At 42.7% G+C, this 15976-nt stretch overlaps 5 protein-coding genes across 5 annotated transcripts in view; 2 read left to right on the forward strand and 3 right to left on the reverse strand.

Moving 5' to 3' along the window:
- LOC128722200 (calcium-activated potassium channel slowpoke) overlaps positions 1-6639 on the reverse strand; it is a 58466-nt gene extending 51827 nt beyond the window's left edge. Inside the window, exons 1-2 of the mRNA XM_053816045.1 lie at positions 6547-6639; positions 2165-3421 (exon numbers count right to left, since the gene is read on the reverse strand). Coding sequence (XP_053672020.1) covers positions 2165-2494 — 330 coding nt within the window. The 5' untranslated portion in view covers positions 2495-3421; positions 6547-6639. The remainder of the gene's footprint in view (positions 1-2164; positions 3422-6546) is intronic.
- Positions 6640-8275: 1636 nt separating this feature from the next.
- Positions 8276-8602, reverse strand: LOC128720075 (transcription elongation factor 1 homolog). The gene has a single exon (XM_053813721.1). The coding sequence runs from the start codon at positions 8582-8584 to the stop codon at positions 8336-8338; it is 249 nt and encodes an 82-aa protein (XP_053669696.1). The 5' UTR covers positions 8585-8602; the 3' UTR covers positions 8276-8335.
- Positions 8603-9817: 1215 nt separating this feature from the next.
- On the forward strand, positions 9818-10231 carry LOC128720298 (bolA-like protein DDB_G0274169). Its single transcript, XM_053813960.1, has 2 exons — positions 9818-10000; positions 10082-10231. The coding sequence occupies exons 1-2, from the start codon at positions 9818-9820 to the stop codon at positions 10229-10231; spliced, it is 333 nt and encodes a 110-aa protein (XP_053669935.1).
- Positions 10232-10407: 176 nt separating this feature from the next.
- On the reverse strand, positions 10408-12908 carry LOC128731529 (set1/Ash2 histone methyltransferase complex subunit ASH2). The gene is made up of 5 exons (XM_053824654.1): positions 12838-12908; positions 12263-12750; positions 11230-11619; positions 10621-11159; positions 10408-10554 (listed from the first exon to the last, which is right to left on the reverse strand). Exons 1-5 carry the CDS (start codon positions 12906-12908, stop codon positions 10450-10452), a joined length of 1593 nt encoding a protein of 530 aa, XP_053680629.1. The 3' UTR covers positions 10408-10449.
- A 906-nt stretch (positions 12909-13814) lies between these two features.
- Positions 13815-15260, forward strand: LOC128720834 (protoporphyrinogen oxidase). Its single transcript, XM_053814535.1, has one exon. The coding sequence runs from the start codon at positions 13815-13817 to the stop codon at positions 15258-15260; it is 1446 nt and encodes a 481-aa protein (XP_053670510.1).
- The last annotated feature ends 716 nt before the right edge of the window (positions 15261-15976 follow it).

Consider the following 15976-nt stretch of genomic DNA (forward strand, 5'->3'; position numbering starts at 1 on the left):
TAATTATTTCATGCATTATATATTTTGTTATGCAGTATACATTATATTAATATTAGACTTATATTATTAAACTTATCGCGGGTAAATTTGCAAATTTTTTATCCATTATATTTAAATCTAATCTGAATTTTTAAAATTTTTTAACAAGTGCTTTATTCAAAAGCGTTGTTGTTTTAACGAAACGAATTTGAGATAGATTTATTGGTGAGATTGAAATGCGAAACCATCTTCTTGAGCCCAACTGAATTTAAACCGCAAGAAAACCAATTGTTTAATATAATTTGTTGCTTTATCTTCTTATCTATGCTCGTATGTGTCGCGTTTATTATCGACTATTGTTCGCGACACCTGTTGCCTAATCACGCTTGATGGACATTTCCGATGTGGTAAGTGAACACAACAACTCGTCACCGTGTCAACATACGCGAATTGAAACCCCATCACATCGTCGATGTGGTACAGGGTTGCTGCACGTTCTACACTCACGTTCTAGCATGGTGGCATATGCACTACCCTATGCTTACCCACGCCGACAATAAATACAATTTAATGCTCCCTTCCACTAGTGCTTTAGGAAAAGCCTTCTAAAGGGCACCGGTGGCCTATAAATGGGATTTGGCCTCGATGAATTTCGCTTAGATGTGCTAGTTGCCATTTTTACACCACGGGCGCATGGGTCCAATTATTTTCGCGTGCTTCGGCAAAGAGGCATCCAAACGGAAAATAACAACCTTCTCCGACCCGACCGAGGAAGAAATGGTACATTTTTTGCGCACAAAGCAAAAGTGCAACGGTAGGCACCGGGACTTAAAAATAGACAACATTTGCGGAAGAGGCTTTACGGTGCCAGCGGCTCTAGTTAGCCGGTACGAACCTGGGCCTGGGCGGAGCAAGAGGGCGACAAATCGTGACCTAAATGGAACGTTTATGCGCCCACTGTTCTTCCTGTCTGAGGTTCTCGCCTCTGCAAAACCGCGCATTGTTTGTTCGGCTTCTAATGCACTAGAAATAAAAAAAGAAAGATTTCTATTGCCGCTACCACTAGCAAAGCTGCCAGCTATCGCCCGATTGCACCCACTTCTGACGTGCGCCGTGCCGTTTGCCAGGATCCCCATGAGAAAGTGACGGCCAGACAGGGACGAGCAGCTGTTTAGCTTATGAATAAAATACATGTATTGTTCATCTTTTATTAGACAATATTATGCCGCATTTTATATTCCACGCCAACAGCGTGACTTTGTTGGCGGGTAATGCATATCGTAGGTGAACTATACAGGTTCCTATTTGCTGCACGTTGAGGTAAAGGTACAGAAAATACTCACCACCCACTTCCCCATCCAATGCTCATGGTATGTCAGAACGACAAACGAGATTTTTAAAAATAAAATGTCAGTGCAAAATGCTGAACGGCGCCTCGGATATATCGTGCTTGCGTGCTTACCCGTGGCGAACACGATGTTTACGATCAGTTCGCATTACAGCGAGGCCATGATAAGGTTATGTAAAGCCCTGTTCGCCTCCAACACAGTCCTGTCAATGAACCACTTCGTCTTGCTGGCGACGAACCGCATGGGGTCGGTCAGAATCGACCGGCTCACCTGGCACCATTCGGCAAAAGCAACAAAAAGTGCTTACCTTCCTAAGCAAACTCTTCAACGATTGCTAGGCGGCAATTAGATGTTCAATAAATCAATCCCATGCTTAATTAGATTTTCTAACCACTACCCGCGTCGCGTAGCACGCCACAGTCGGGCGCTCTTAAGTCCGATGCTCTCTGCTCGTTTCGATCGACAGCCAATTCGTCCAAGTGGTGTATTTTGGATAGCACTGCACTTGGATTTCAATTATGATTTATGATCTTATAGTCGAGTATGCGGACAAGCTTGAGTTGATCAGAACGAAATGCATAGAAAATATTATTAGTCGCAAGCGGGGATAATTATTTTTATGACACACCTGCCTTATTTACCCTACACTATGTAGATTTTTTACACTTTCCCTCAACGGAGAAGCAAATCTTTTACTTTAGATAAATTTCAGTCGTATTTCATTCAGATCCACATTTATAATCACTTGAAAAATCATTTTGTTTGTTTGTTTTTAAACTATTTGCGCGGTTGCTCTAGAGCATTCTGGATGCTTTAAAATATTTTACGCTACTCACCAAGATCCGTCCTGTAGTCGTCTGTCCCGAGATCAGCTCGCCGGCCCAGTCCTTCGCTTCGGTCATAAAGGTTCCCTCGAAGTCTTGCTTGCCCTGGCGGGAGGCCTTCTGCTCCTTCTGCTTCGGATCGTTCGGCGACAGCTCGGGCTCCTTCCGGCAGAACAGGAAGGCGAACGTGCGCCATAGCAGCACGGCCAGCAGGCCGGCCAGAAAGGTGAAGATGCTGGACAGCAGAAAGCACCACCATTTTCGCACCCGGAGACAATCATCGAGATCGGTCGGTGGCAGCTCCGTGGTCAGTACTGATTGCTCCTCGTCACAGCCCGACATCCCCTCGATCCCGCTAGTAGGCCTGGTGGGGGGATCGAGAACGCACACCGCTGCACACTGGTTCGCAACCTTCTAGCTGCAGTCATTGGACATGACGTCGTGCCGGACGGAGCTGGCGGCGACTCCCACGGGGATCTCTAGCGAACCTGCGGCGCCTTCTCCTCGCGCACTGGTTCAAGCTCGGAAGGATAACCGGTAAACGGTGCCTCGTGGCTCACGCAGGACTTTTCCAAGTGAGGTGAAGCAGTAATCTCTCACACAATCTTTCTCTCTCTCTCTCTCTCTTTCTCTCTTTATGGCTCACTTTTATTTTTTCGCTGCTTCTTAGATTTGTGGGCTCACATCAGCCACGACGCGTACCTCCAGGACCGGGACACCATGCGTCCACACAAACACGCACCAACACGCGCACCCACACCAAACCTTCTCTTCTATAACACCGCTTCCGGTCTTTGCGTTATCGATGCGGGAACTAGGTCAGGACGTCAGCGAGCGAACCGAAGGGCTAGCAAGCCACGGCACGCCAGCGGGCTTGAAAATGGAGGATACCCGGGCTTCACTGGTAACGCACACACTCGTACGCGCACGAATACACACACAAACACACCCGTTAGTTGATGCTTACAGGATCTCAATTATTCTTCGCCTTTCCTTCAGTAGCGGTTCTGCGAGAGCAAGTTGCGGGTTCCACCGAAGCGAGAGCGTGAAGGAGTCTTTTCGGGTGCCAAGTGGGCACGATTTTGGGCTCCGTCTTGGGCCCCTCACCCCGCTCTCCCGCCCGTCTTGCAACACTGCCTGACCGCTGCCGGGAATATGTTCGTTTCGGTTACGACTCCGCCGTAAAGCCACGGCACCTTGAAAGAACTGTCTTTGCTGTTGTTGCTCACAACTTCTACACCCACTAGCACTGGCGTTTCTGTTTCATAGCTGTCGAGGAAAGAACGATGGTTGGTAAGGTGTTGGAGTTCAATTTTTAAACTCTAAACGATCCGGGGTACGGAGGTTGTGCCACTCGTGGTCACATCCGACGAAGGTTGCTTCGATCGAGCGCGATGTTGAACACGTCTCACACAACGTGCACGTCACTCGATATTTCGTCGATGGCTACTGTGGCAGTGGTTCGTGGTGGACTCGTGTGGTGCAATGACACATACACACACACACAGACAGACACACACTCATACACATGCAAACCTGCCTGCGCCTTGAGCTTCGTACGGTCGCTTCCAGCACAACTAGCACCAGCGTTTCGTTGAATTCAAAAAACGGAAATCCCCGTTATATAATAAAACCAGCCCGAAAAAAGCATACGATACTTCTCCGAGCCCAGCGTTACGACAGCAGGACACGGGCGAAAAAACTTTGAAAGCAAGGAGCACTTCCGCTACACCAGATTGCGACGAACGGGCTCGACACAGGGCAGCGCACACAATGAATGGAGAGCGAGAGAACAGTCTCACACGAGCACGATGAGCGATGGAAAGCAAGAGGACCCACAAAGAGAGTGGGTGAGCAACTGCATTAGAACGAACAAGAGACAAAGAGCAAAAGAGCGAAAGAGGGTGGGAGACAGCGAGGGTGGGTGATAAAAAAGGACTTTTCACTTCGCCATCTTTGCATGGAGAGCACCAGCGTGCCCGTTCACCTCAATCTGGGTTACGTACAGGTGAAGAAATGTAGGCATTTTTCTCTCAAAAAAATAACTTCCACGCTGCCCAAATTCTACCAAATCGGTAGAATGTTGGTTTGAAAAATGGAAAACGTTTTTTTTTACCCGAAGACTACTTTCAACATGTTTTGTCAAAAAGTGTTATCGCATCACTCGCAACTGAACTGGACTAACTTTTGTAGATCAAGTCTTCACTATATCATTTTCTATGCCATCACAGTTGAAAAATTATTACCTTTAAGTTTATTAGTTTTTTTTTCAATTTTGACTTGTTGAAAACATGTAATCACTGCAAAGTAGCTAGCGCAATATAGACCACCAGAGTAACATGCTTTTCTTGAGCGAAAACAACGCTCCTTGTGTGGCGATTATCAAACACAAAAGATGTCTCCAGGATTCACGAGGTTCTTGAAGCAATTGCTCTTTCTTCGTTTTACCACATTTGCTCCCTCTCTCCCTCGCTTACTCTCACTCTATCTGTCTCTCTTTCTCTCTCATTTAATTGCTCCTTATTTTGTGCTCTCCAAAAGAGGCTAATCCACCGCTCCAAGCCCACCACTGACCGTTCCAACCTAAAGGAAACAATACTGCGTTCCCTTTTAACTTTACACAAACAACGTTTCCGTCCCAGCAGGTTGCAAATAATTTCGTTACAAACAAAAATGACCATCCATCCTAGCAGTGAAATTAGGGTCCGATTTGACTCATCTTCTTGGGAACCGTTCGCACAGCATGAAACCTTGCAAACCAAAAGGCCAATCGAAGGCCCACCTGCGAGGTGCGACAAAACTAAATTAATTCGTTTGCCGTGTCATTACCCACTTTCCGGCCATTGCGTCGCCACCCACACCCGCTAGTCACCAGGATGGGACGGCTTTCAACAGTTCCCATACTACCCCAATTGAAAAATAACAGCAAACACACGACCCAGCAGTGGGCCAACCATTTATCGCCATCGCGCTATCGCCCTCTCCTGCATACAGCCGTCTTTTTCTACAACGCTCGATCGCGTGGTCGCTAGCTCTGCACCAATGCCAGCAGAAAATGGACCACGGGAAAACACCAAACGCCTTCGCGGCGGAAACCCAGCGGAAGACATGTTGGGAAAGCAAAATGACACCACCCACCGCTCGCATCGGCGGCCTCGGCCTCTTCTCGGGTCCGGCCTTTTCCATCTCCTGGGGGTGCCTCGGGCCGGGGCTGCCCAAAATCCGCTCGATATATTCGGCGGCCCATCCGTGGCCCGACTTCGTGGCCGGACTTGGCGCCTCCACGTAGCGCGACCTAGGTGAAAAATGGCTTCGTGCTCTCGCAACCATTATCTTTACGCGCGCGCGAGCCAGAGCGGGCGGCCAAGTGTGTGAGATCGCGAGAGACAGCACTCGTTGTTCCGGCTCTCCGTGCGTCCGCTTTTCCGACACGAGTCGGGTGGGGGTGTAGCTGGGTGGCTTAGGAAAACGTGACCTCTCCGGCGGTGTTGATCCCGCTGCTCATCCTTACTTCATAGTTATCTCAAAATTGGCTCCCTGCTCTCGCGGGCCTTTTATCACCAAAAAAACCACCACGCTCAATGTGCCATGTGTGCTCTATTTCTCTCACGGCTGCTGAAGTTTGTTCCATTTCTTTTTTTTATTATCACCTTCCAATATAACTACAGTGCCTACTAGTATGCCGTTTCCTCTCGCCAATTTCTCTCAGCTCACTTTGCTTCACTCGGTCACGAATTTGATCGTCACGCTCTCTCTCTCTCTCTTTCTCTTTCTCTTTAAAGTTTCCTCAAGCAAAAGGCGAAAAATGGGGAATAAAAAAAACTTGGTCATAGGCCTCCTTTTTTCCTAGCTGGCACACAACATTTTTCGCACTTCGCACAAATGCGGTACATCGTTGACTGGGGGCACTGATCATGGTAAATGCCCGCCATTGCCCAACGCGGACGCTTGAGCGCACTTTTTCACACTCAACGCACACACACATACACACACAAACACATAAGGGTACAGTTTTAATAAAATTAAAGTCGACCATCTTTGCTGATGATGTACATCACCGGACAAATATGTTGCCCCAGTTTCGAAGCACATTTCGTAATAGGTTACACAGGACGACGGTCCACCAGTGGCCACCCTTGACAACGGCTCTTCCAGTCAGTAATTAATGGTACCGAGCGAAAGAGGAGGGGTCAATAGTTCGATCGGGTGGGTAGCAGCGAAAAATGTGATTTTCTCCCCGTATTTCGGCTCGAACACGTGCGAAAGGCACCGCAACGAAACGGCACCACACCGAGGGTCCCGTTGGGTGACAGAAATCCCGGAAAAACCGTTGAAAAGGTGCGAAAAATGGGAGTTGAAAATTGTTACACATCCACGTACACACGGAGACACACCAGTTCACCAGCATAGAGCCCTGCCATGCTCCATTTTCTCCCCTGCAGTACACCACCCCGAATGGCAGTCGGTTAGCCGAGCGAATCGTTACCTTCACGGGCGAGATCTAGCACAGTTCTGATGGAAAATCCGTTCTCTCACTCAGTGGATGCTCCTCCGCGCTGTCGATCGAATAGAGCGTTAGCGCGGCATGGGGGGTTCGGGAAAACACGAGTGAAAATGAGAATGCGTCCGCACTACGGCTTTCACTACGGCTGCGCCGGGTCAGGGTTGCATGAATGGCTCCGTACCGGTTTCGTATCGGCGCTGGATTCGAAATGCGTTATCGTTGGTGAAGCGCCAACGGTTCAAATGCCAGCAGCCGATGCATGACGATTAAAATCTTAACATAATACGGGCAGCAATAAGAGCACGTGCAAGAATTTCTGAGTATGACAATCATTTACCGTACAGAAATAACTAATATCTTGCAGGCATCCGAATTAAGCTCTTACGTTATACACAATTACCTACAACAGCTAGTTCTATTATTGATAAAAATAATAATACTACTGGGGTTTCGCTAGTCGAAGTGTTATCGGGGTATAGGGCCATAAACACACGATATTCGGGCTGGAGCCTACGTGAAAATTTAAAGTCATAAAAAGCCTTAGCTTAGCTGCTAAGCTCAAGACAGGTTTTGGCCGTACACCAGTTGTTGAACCATTTAAGCAGAAAAATAATTCTACTCAACCGATAGATTCTGATGGTAAAATCTTAACTTTAGCCCATAAGTGTCGGTTGGAGCTGGGCTCCAGCACTGTGTTGAAAGTAGAGCGACGGTTGAATAACTTAGTAAATAAAGAGGATATTTCCCTGATTGCAATTAAGTGAACCCTGTGTTCTTATATTGTACGAAGTTATCAATCATTTTTGTTTGAGTTTGCGAACAACAATGGTTTGAGTCGATGTAATAAAAAACGAGTAAACGAGGTGAATTATTTATTTTAAATCTCAATAGACTGGAGTTCAGAATTGCAATTGCAAAATTTTTGCAAATTATTCAAACAATAAACGCACACGCGATTTTGCGAAGGTTTATTTGCAAAGAATAAGCTCATTCGGATCGAATACACAACTGCGTGGAAAACAAAAGAAATAAATCAAACCAGAATAGACATTGGCCAAAGACTGCTCTGGCAAAACAAATGACATTTTTTAATAAAGTAACATTAGAGCATACTTGATAAAATATTGTAATTTTCACTACTGAACAGTAACAACGTCTAAATAAATAAAAACGAAAGGAAGCGCTGAACTGTATCGTTTTAGATTGAAAATAATATTTTAGCGTTTTAGATCAACTCAGATAATACATAGCGTTTTAGATAGTGCCCGAACAAATTTTAGCGTTTCAAACAATTTAAGCGTTTTTGGTTGTTCAGTAGCGAAAATTGGTACCTCTAATTCGATTTCTCTAACGTTACTTTGTATGAAAAAATAGCTCTGTTTTGCCGTGGCACCACACGGTTTGTTTTCTATAATTTTACTCCGTTCACTTTACACGCTGCTATATATTCATTTGCAATGAGTATGACTATGTTCTCTCTTGGGCCCTTGCACTCCCTTTGGTTACTCTCAATGAAAAATAACACAAAACATTTTAGTATCTTGACGAAGTTTAAAGTCAATTTATGTTTATTCTTCTTAAAAGTTTTAGTTTATTCTTGTTAGATATTACTGTGCATATTTCTCTTATAATTTACCAGCGCACGTACACGTTACAGACCCTAGTTGCCATTCGCAATATCAATTCGCTGTCTCACAAGCATCCACCCAATCGTTGTACACATCTACTGGTTCAGATAAGAAGTTTATCGCTGTCTGGTACTCCTCCAAACACACACGACATAATATTTTTGCCGAGTTTTTTGCCTTGTCCATTTTTACCTCACAGGATTTCTCGTGATTGCAGAACGGACAATTGAATTGCTGATCGAGCGGTTCAATATTCTTCCGTTTAGGTGGCGGCTTTCTTTTAGATTTCCGACGTCCCATCGCTCAATACTCTATCGACAAGTAATGCCTATCAATGTAAAATAATCATGATTGAGTTAAATAGTGATTACCAAGTTTATATAAACAATTAAGCACATACAAGTTTAACACGAAAGTCCGGCAAAGTTTGTTTACAGCCACTTATTTTCTTTCTTTTTCTGAAGTCGCTAATTTTCCCTCTTTTGATATCAGTGACAACAATTGGAACGCCTTAGTTTATAGCTAAATGTTAAGAGCTCGCATTGTAGCACTAGCAACCTAAAGATCCCAGTACAGTAATTCAAATGCTTAATCAATATATTAATTCAAAAGCATTACTCTTACATCACTTTGATTTTCAGTAAATTTACAATAATATTTACATTGATAAATTGCCTCGAAACGATCGTTTCTTAAGTGCACCTATATGCACAAGGTTTCTATATCATAGCCAAATTTGCACTTTTATTATAAGTGATTATTTGGTTTTTTTATATTGTTTCAATAATAATTCGATGAATTAAATAAAATATCTGAAGAATAAATACACTATAATGATCTAAAATTAATATTATTATGATAAACTTCATACAAACACACTACGGAATTTTATTTTGAACTTCATGGAGCTCGTTTGAAATCATTACTATCATGGCTATATTTTCGTAAAAGATTGCTTTAAAATAGAAACATAGAAGAAATTACCGAATAGATAACTTATCCAAAATTTAATTTACAGTTGTGTAACGGATAATGATCTGTCAGAGATAATATTTCAACTTCTGATTTGCTCATGTTTGAATGAAACATAGTAGTTTGTTTTCATTAAAAAGGTTCGTGAGAATTCATATTATCGCCGCTGATTTGATAATAAGAGCATATTTACATCAATTTAGAACAATGTATGTTAAAAACCATTACAATGTAGAGTTCACCAACGCAACATTACTTTCAAAATGTTCTTGTATTTCAGATATTTCATAATCACTATTTTGTATTTTTTCGATTCCCTTCATTGATTCGGCAAGTAAAATTAATCCCTTGTATACCATCAAGATATTAGAAGAAGGAAATCGCAAATTTCCGTATAGCTGTGCGTTGTTTTGAGCAATATTTATTTATACATAATATCGAAGTTCATAGTACTTCTCAAAGCAAAAAATCAAAATGAATTCGATATTGACCAATTTCTATAGAAAGCCATTTACCCTCATTCGACAGACTACGTTTGCAGTGGTACCTTTTGCAAAAACAATGGCAACAGTCATTGAAAATCCAATCGAGATGGCTATTCGCAGCGGTCTAACGAAAGAACTCGATCCCGTGCATCTGGAGATCGTTAATGAATCTTACATGCACAATGTTCCTAAGGGGTCGGAAACACATTTCAAGGTTCTAGTCGTATCACAACAATTCGAAGGATTGGCATTAATTAAGGTATGCAAGACATGATATATGATGCCTAGAGAAAAATAATACCATTTACAATTTTCAACTTCTCGACTTCAACATTTTTAGCGACATCGAATGGTGAATGACATTGTAAAAAATAATCTGAATGGCGATTTCGTACATGCTCTCTCTATAGTCGCAAAAACCCCACAGCAATGGGATGAAGCTTATGAGCTCAAACCCAGTCCAAATTGTAAAGGGGGATTTGGTAAATAAATAGTCAACTGCTACCAAATCCTAACGCTATCCAATCATCATCTTCAATCTATTACGTCTTTATCACAACATGCATAAACATTGAGAACAACCCCTTAAATCGTGGCAATCCAAACTTAAATAAGCGGTTGTAGTGTAAAATAAGTTAACAATTACAAATAGTTAAATGTAGCACGTCAACATTTATTGTGATTCCTGACGATGATTTTTGTAACCGTTCAAATGCTGTATGTATCAAGGCGAAGTTTTCCATCGTTCTCCGTAAAATACATCATATCGGCCATCGTCTGCTCACATATCATTTCTTCTACTCGCTCGTGCATCTAAAAAACCAATAAAAAACATTAGTTGGATTTGTAATTTACTAGAAAATTCAAATGTGAACTAACTGGTTTTGCATTGTATTCTTTCATCGCTTCCGGATGCTTAAAATTGGGTCCAAAGTTCACGCTGATTGTAACGTTTTTGTGTAACGATATTGCCGGATAATACGCGCCTTTGAACATGTCTGTGAACGCTTCTCCCTGGCAGATGCCGTTTTTGAAAAAATGAATCTTACTTCCCGGCTGCACCTTCAACGATTTCAACGTTTCATTAACACGATCCTTGTCCTCGTAGTAAAGGTGGCTCTTAAATTTCACCAAGGGTCGATCTTTGAATGTGTTCGAAGTATGATTGGTTTGTTGTTCATTAGGTAACGTTATAAGAAAACCTAACGTATCACCTTCTGCGTATCCAACACTATAGTGCTTTCCATGTGACTCGTGGAATTTTGTACCCTTACGAGAGCGCCATGAATATCCAAACTTATCATACCCCAGAGGTGCTTGTAGATTTGCATATTCCTGGCCCCATCCCAAACGGCAGGCAGAACCGTCGGGCATATCCTCTACTGTAGCTTCCCAGTACCAGCATCCTTTTGTAACATCTACATGATAAACAAACAGCTAATATGAAAACATTGTCGATACTATAAACCACAATAAATAAATGCTTACAATGAGAAGCCCGAGCCATGCAATAACCTTTCTCGCCTGTAATCGATAACCGGTCCTCCGACACTTTCAATTGAGGAGCACGATCATGCAGAGCTATTAGAACGGCATTTGGTGAAAGCACACGGTATAACCATCCAGGAATCGGCTTGCCGGCCCAATCTGCACTTTCATCAAACTCTTGCCGGAACGGTGCATGAGGATCTGGCTCAGCCAGTATGTACCGGTAGCCATCCTTGTTGAAGGGGTGCTCCAGGGGATAACCATGAGCCGGCAGCTTCACGAGAGCACTAACATCAGTACCAAGGCGACTCTTCTTTCCTGGCGCGCCACTCTGTTCGTTATTGGGGAGCTTCCGCTTCTGCTGCCTGCTTTTAGAAAAATTCTGTGTAGCTAGAAAGGGGCGATATGAAAAATGATTCGTAAAATAATTGATTCTATAATAGATAAGCTAACATCCTTAGTTACTTTCTTCCATAACCGAGCGTAAAAATATCCAATGCAATCGAAGATAGTGGATGTGGATTTAGCTTCTAAATAGAGGCACAACAGTGTAGAATTGAAGAGAAATAAAAAAGAAGCAATAGAAATAAAACACTAAATCCACTGTATTGCGTGGATTTCACATCGGGGAATTGCGTATAAATAATATTATTGTTTCCAATGTGACTTTAAAAGCTTTTTGACAATTAATTGCACAACTGACATTCCTATGTTATTGTAGCGTCTCGCTCGCTCTTTGTTGGTATCGCTACTTCACTTCTAACGCTCTATCGTACGCATAAACAAACTCCGCGGTAATTGCAGTTCATAGGAATAAAATAGCTAAAGTAATGTGTAGCTTAATGATGCATAAATGACAAAGTATAATTTTGAACACATGAACAAATTTTAAAAATGAAACATAAGAAAAATATCCTATGATACCAAATGGTATAAACGATTCAATGGGTCGTTCAATATCGTTTGCAAACTGTTGAAAGTATCAATTACCATGATGATTGCATTCTTTTATCATCTCAGAACATATGCTTACCTAATGCAGTAGCTTCGTCGTACGTAGGTTTAATTTGAGTTACATCCGTATTCGCTAGGCCATACATTTGACCGTGTTCATTACTTTCTTCGTACGAAAACAACGTGTTGATGTCTTTTATGAGAGATCTTTGTACGGTGGCGTACCATGATTGAGTTGATCGTCGGGCCATGGTCGTCATTGCTTCCCAGTAGTGATCCATATAAGGAATGATATCCTTGTCTTTGCTGAACATCAATCGTGTTTTACCTTCCTTGTTTGCGGTTTGTTGCAAGTTTGCTAAAGCCGTAATACACATTTGCGGTATTGATGCTTGCACTTTGCGAAAACTTTCCAAACCTGTCATGGAACAGTTTTTGCATACGAAAACATAATTCATCATGAAAGGAACCAGGCGACCAAGCTGAAATCCGATGCAAGATTCGTGAAACCATCGATTGCAAGTAGCGCAAAGAAGCTCTACGATGTTAAGATTCCTTTCCTTCCCACTAAAAAACCAAAGCAATATAAGAAAGAATTTAGAATGGCAGTGATAACTTAATAATATCATATTTTTCCATGTATGTTATGCTTACCAATAGCAATTGTATTTCTCATCCCCGGCGGGAGACTTCTTGATATCAGCTTTCACTTCAGCCGCCTCCATTTTAAATTATCTTATCAAAAATTATATGAGCTAGTGTATAATAAAGTACAAGAATGTTCACAGAATCGATTTATAACAAGAATTCAAAATAATTTTACGTATTTCATTCATGAAATACAAATTTTCTAAACTAGGAATTACGGACGGCTTGGTGTTTGTTGTATACGAATCCGCGGTAAAGCAAGCTGCAATGACAGTTAAACGGTATGCTGTACAAGGTGTCCATAGCAAGCATAATAATACAATAAATTTATTTCATTTTTTCGGCGATCGTAATAAATTTGTGCTTTTTGAGTCGCTAATATTCTAATCGTTTTTCATAATCTAAACAAAATAGCTTACACTGTAAGCCCTTGAAATAAATATGATTTATATTTCTCTGCTGCGTCTACTTCGTCACAAATGTCATATATCGTAATGTTTTGACTCTAACGTACAGGCGATTGCAAAAAAAGGACCATGCACGGACATTCAAAGATAAAGTGACTATTTTTTCGAATGTGGATATTTAATATCCATTATATTCATTATTAAACCATTTTATAATGCCTAATTGAAAAACTACAGATTTCAGGAGATGCCGGATGACTAAAAATCTTCGCTTTTGGTAAATATCATGTATATTATGAATGGAATTTCAACTTATAATATACCTATCAAACAAGAAAACACCAAAACCTGGTTTACCGGCAAATAAATAAACTACATGTATTTTTAATATCCTTTTCGTAGAATGAAAAAGAACAGCAGTCCATACGTGTAAAAATATAACAAAACACCAAGATTACCGAGAGCTCTTATCAATACATTTGGCAAAACATTTGATTTGCCGGTGCTGTGATATTTTCACAGCCGAAAAGAATGCAACATAAAACACAGTCGCTTGAGACAGTTTAAAGAATCGCCATGACTGCAATACTTGGTGCAGGAATAAGCGGACTAGCTGCTGGACATTATTTGCTAAGGAAATCACCTACGCTACCTCTTACGATATACGAAGCGACGGAACGAGTTGGCGGCTGGATTCGGTCCGATCGTTTCTTAGACAATGGATACGTATTTGAGGCAGGACCACGAACGATACGACCCAAAGGACCAGCAGCAAACAACACGCTTGAGCTAATAGAGCACCTGGGGCTTGCTGATCAAGTTTACTCTATTAGCTCCAATCACACGGCCGCCCGGAATCGCATGATTTTCGCCAAAGGAAAGCTGAATCTTCTCCCATCCTCGCTGGGGGGAATATTGAAAACGGTGCCACCCTTTACGAAACCGTTGTATTTTGCTGCGTTTAGAGATCTTCTTGCCGGACGATCCAAAACACTGCTGCAAGACGAATCTATGTACTCGTTTGTGGAACGTAGGTTCGGTAAGGAAATCGCTGATTATGCCGTAAGCGCAATGCTATGCGGAATTTGCGCCGGCAATGCAAAAGAGATAAGTGTAAAGTTTTTAATGAAAGACCTTTTCGAGCGTGAGCAGCGACATGGTGGCGTTATAAAGGGTCTACTTAAAGAGGCACTGCAAAATAACAGGAAAAAGCAATCAGACAATCTAAAAACATCAAGCCAACCAACGCAGATGGCAAGGTTGGCTGAACGGGCTAAGGCGGAAAATTGGAGCATTTATTCCATTCGTGGTGGGCTGCAGACTCTTCCAGAAACGCTGGCCACTGATTTGCAATCGAAAGGGGCATCGATTGTTACAGGAATAAAATGCGAAGAACTGTTCTTCGAACGCGATCGTGTAACGCTTCGGATCGATGGCAAAGATGAATGCTTAAACCATCTGGTCAGCAGCATTCCCAGCTATAAGCTAGCCAAACACGTGCAAAAACAACACCCTCAGTTAGCCACCGTATTGAAGAGCATCCCGTTCGTGGACGTTTGCGTTGTTAACCTGCAGTATCGCAAAACCGGCATGCTGAAGCAGGATGGGTTTGGATTTTTAGTGCCCCCAATTGAGAACCTACCCATTCTAGGGGTAATTTATGATAGCTGCTGCTTCGATATGGACGATAACACGGTGCTGACGGTGATGATGGGAGGCGCCTGGTTCGAAAAATGGTTCGGTAAAGACTCCTCTGAGGAGCACCTCCTCAGTGTAGCGCTTGAAAATGTGAAAAAAATCCTACACATCGATCAAAATCCCGACAGCTATAAGGTCAATCTGTTGCGTAAATGCATTCCGCAGTACACCGTCGGGCACCAGGATCGGGTGAAAGCTATACGGGACTACGTAGAGCATCACAAACTACCGATCGTAATGTGCGGTGCATCATACGACGGAGTCGGGGTGAACGACGTTATTCTATCTGCGCGAACGAGTGTGGAGAAAATGCATCCGCATTAGGAAGCTCATGTACGCAATCCAGGGAAATTGGTTTGAGAACCCACTACGTTAATGTTGAAAAAATGTTCTCAATTAAATATCGGTATAAAAGTGCAATACAATTAGCATTGAATTTACGAAAGAAATAACATTCCTTTATTCAAACGTGAATCTGACATTTCCTTGCGGCCATTTCCAAAGGACATCTTCATGGGTTTCATATACGCCTCAAATGCATCAGAGATGTATGCGAGCTGCATGATTTTACGTTATGCGCACCTTCATTACTCGGCGGTACAGAACACGGATCGGTTTAGGAAAGCAGTAGCGCACAAAACGTTTTCATTTTCCTTTCATCGTCACATCGACAGTGGCAACGGCCAACATTAGCAGACGGCGTGAAACACAGCCGCTGCAGAACTGGTCCGTGAACGCAACCATGCGAGCGGTCCGGTAGGTAGAAAGCTACCAGCGCTTCGCTTCATACGGTTTGAGGACAATTTGGGCATGGGTAGAAATCCGTTCCCCGGCGCTTATGATAAACGACGTGACGAATGATCGTACACATGGCTAATGTGTGACCACCGGTCCCCTTCGTCGTGGGACGAAACACTGGGAAATCTGCTTCCAGTCCCAGCGTGCTTCGATTGCGGGGGTGCCTGAAGAACTGGAGGGCGGATATTGAAAGAAAAAGTAAGTGAAATGGCGGTACGTGAGTAAATTTCATCACAAATTCA

The sequence above is a fragment of the Anopheles nili genome, chromosome 2, assembly GCF_943737925.1.
Source record: "Anopheles nili chromosome 2, idAnoNiliSN_F5_01, whole genome shotgun sequence".
NCBI lineage: Eukaryota > Metazoa > Arthropoda > Insecta > Diptera > Culicidae > Anopheles > Anopheles nili.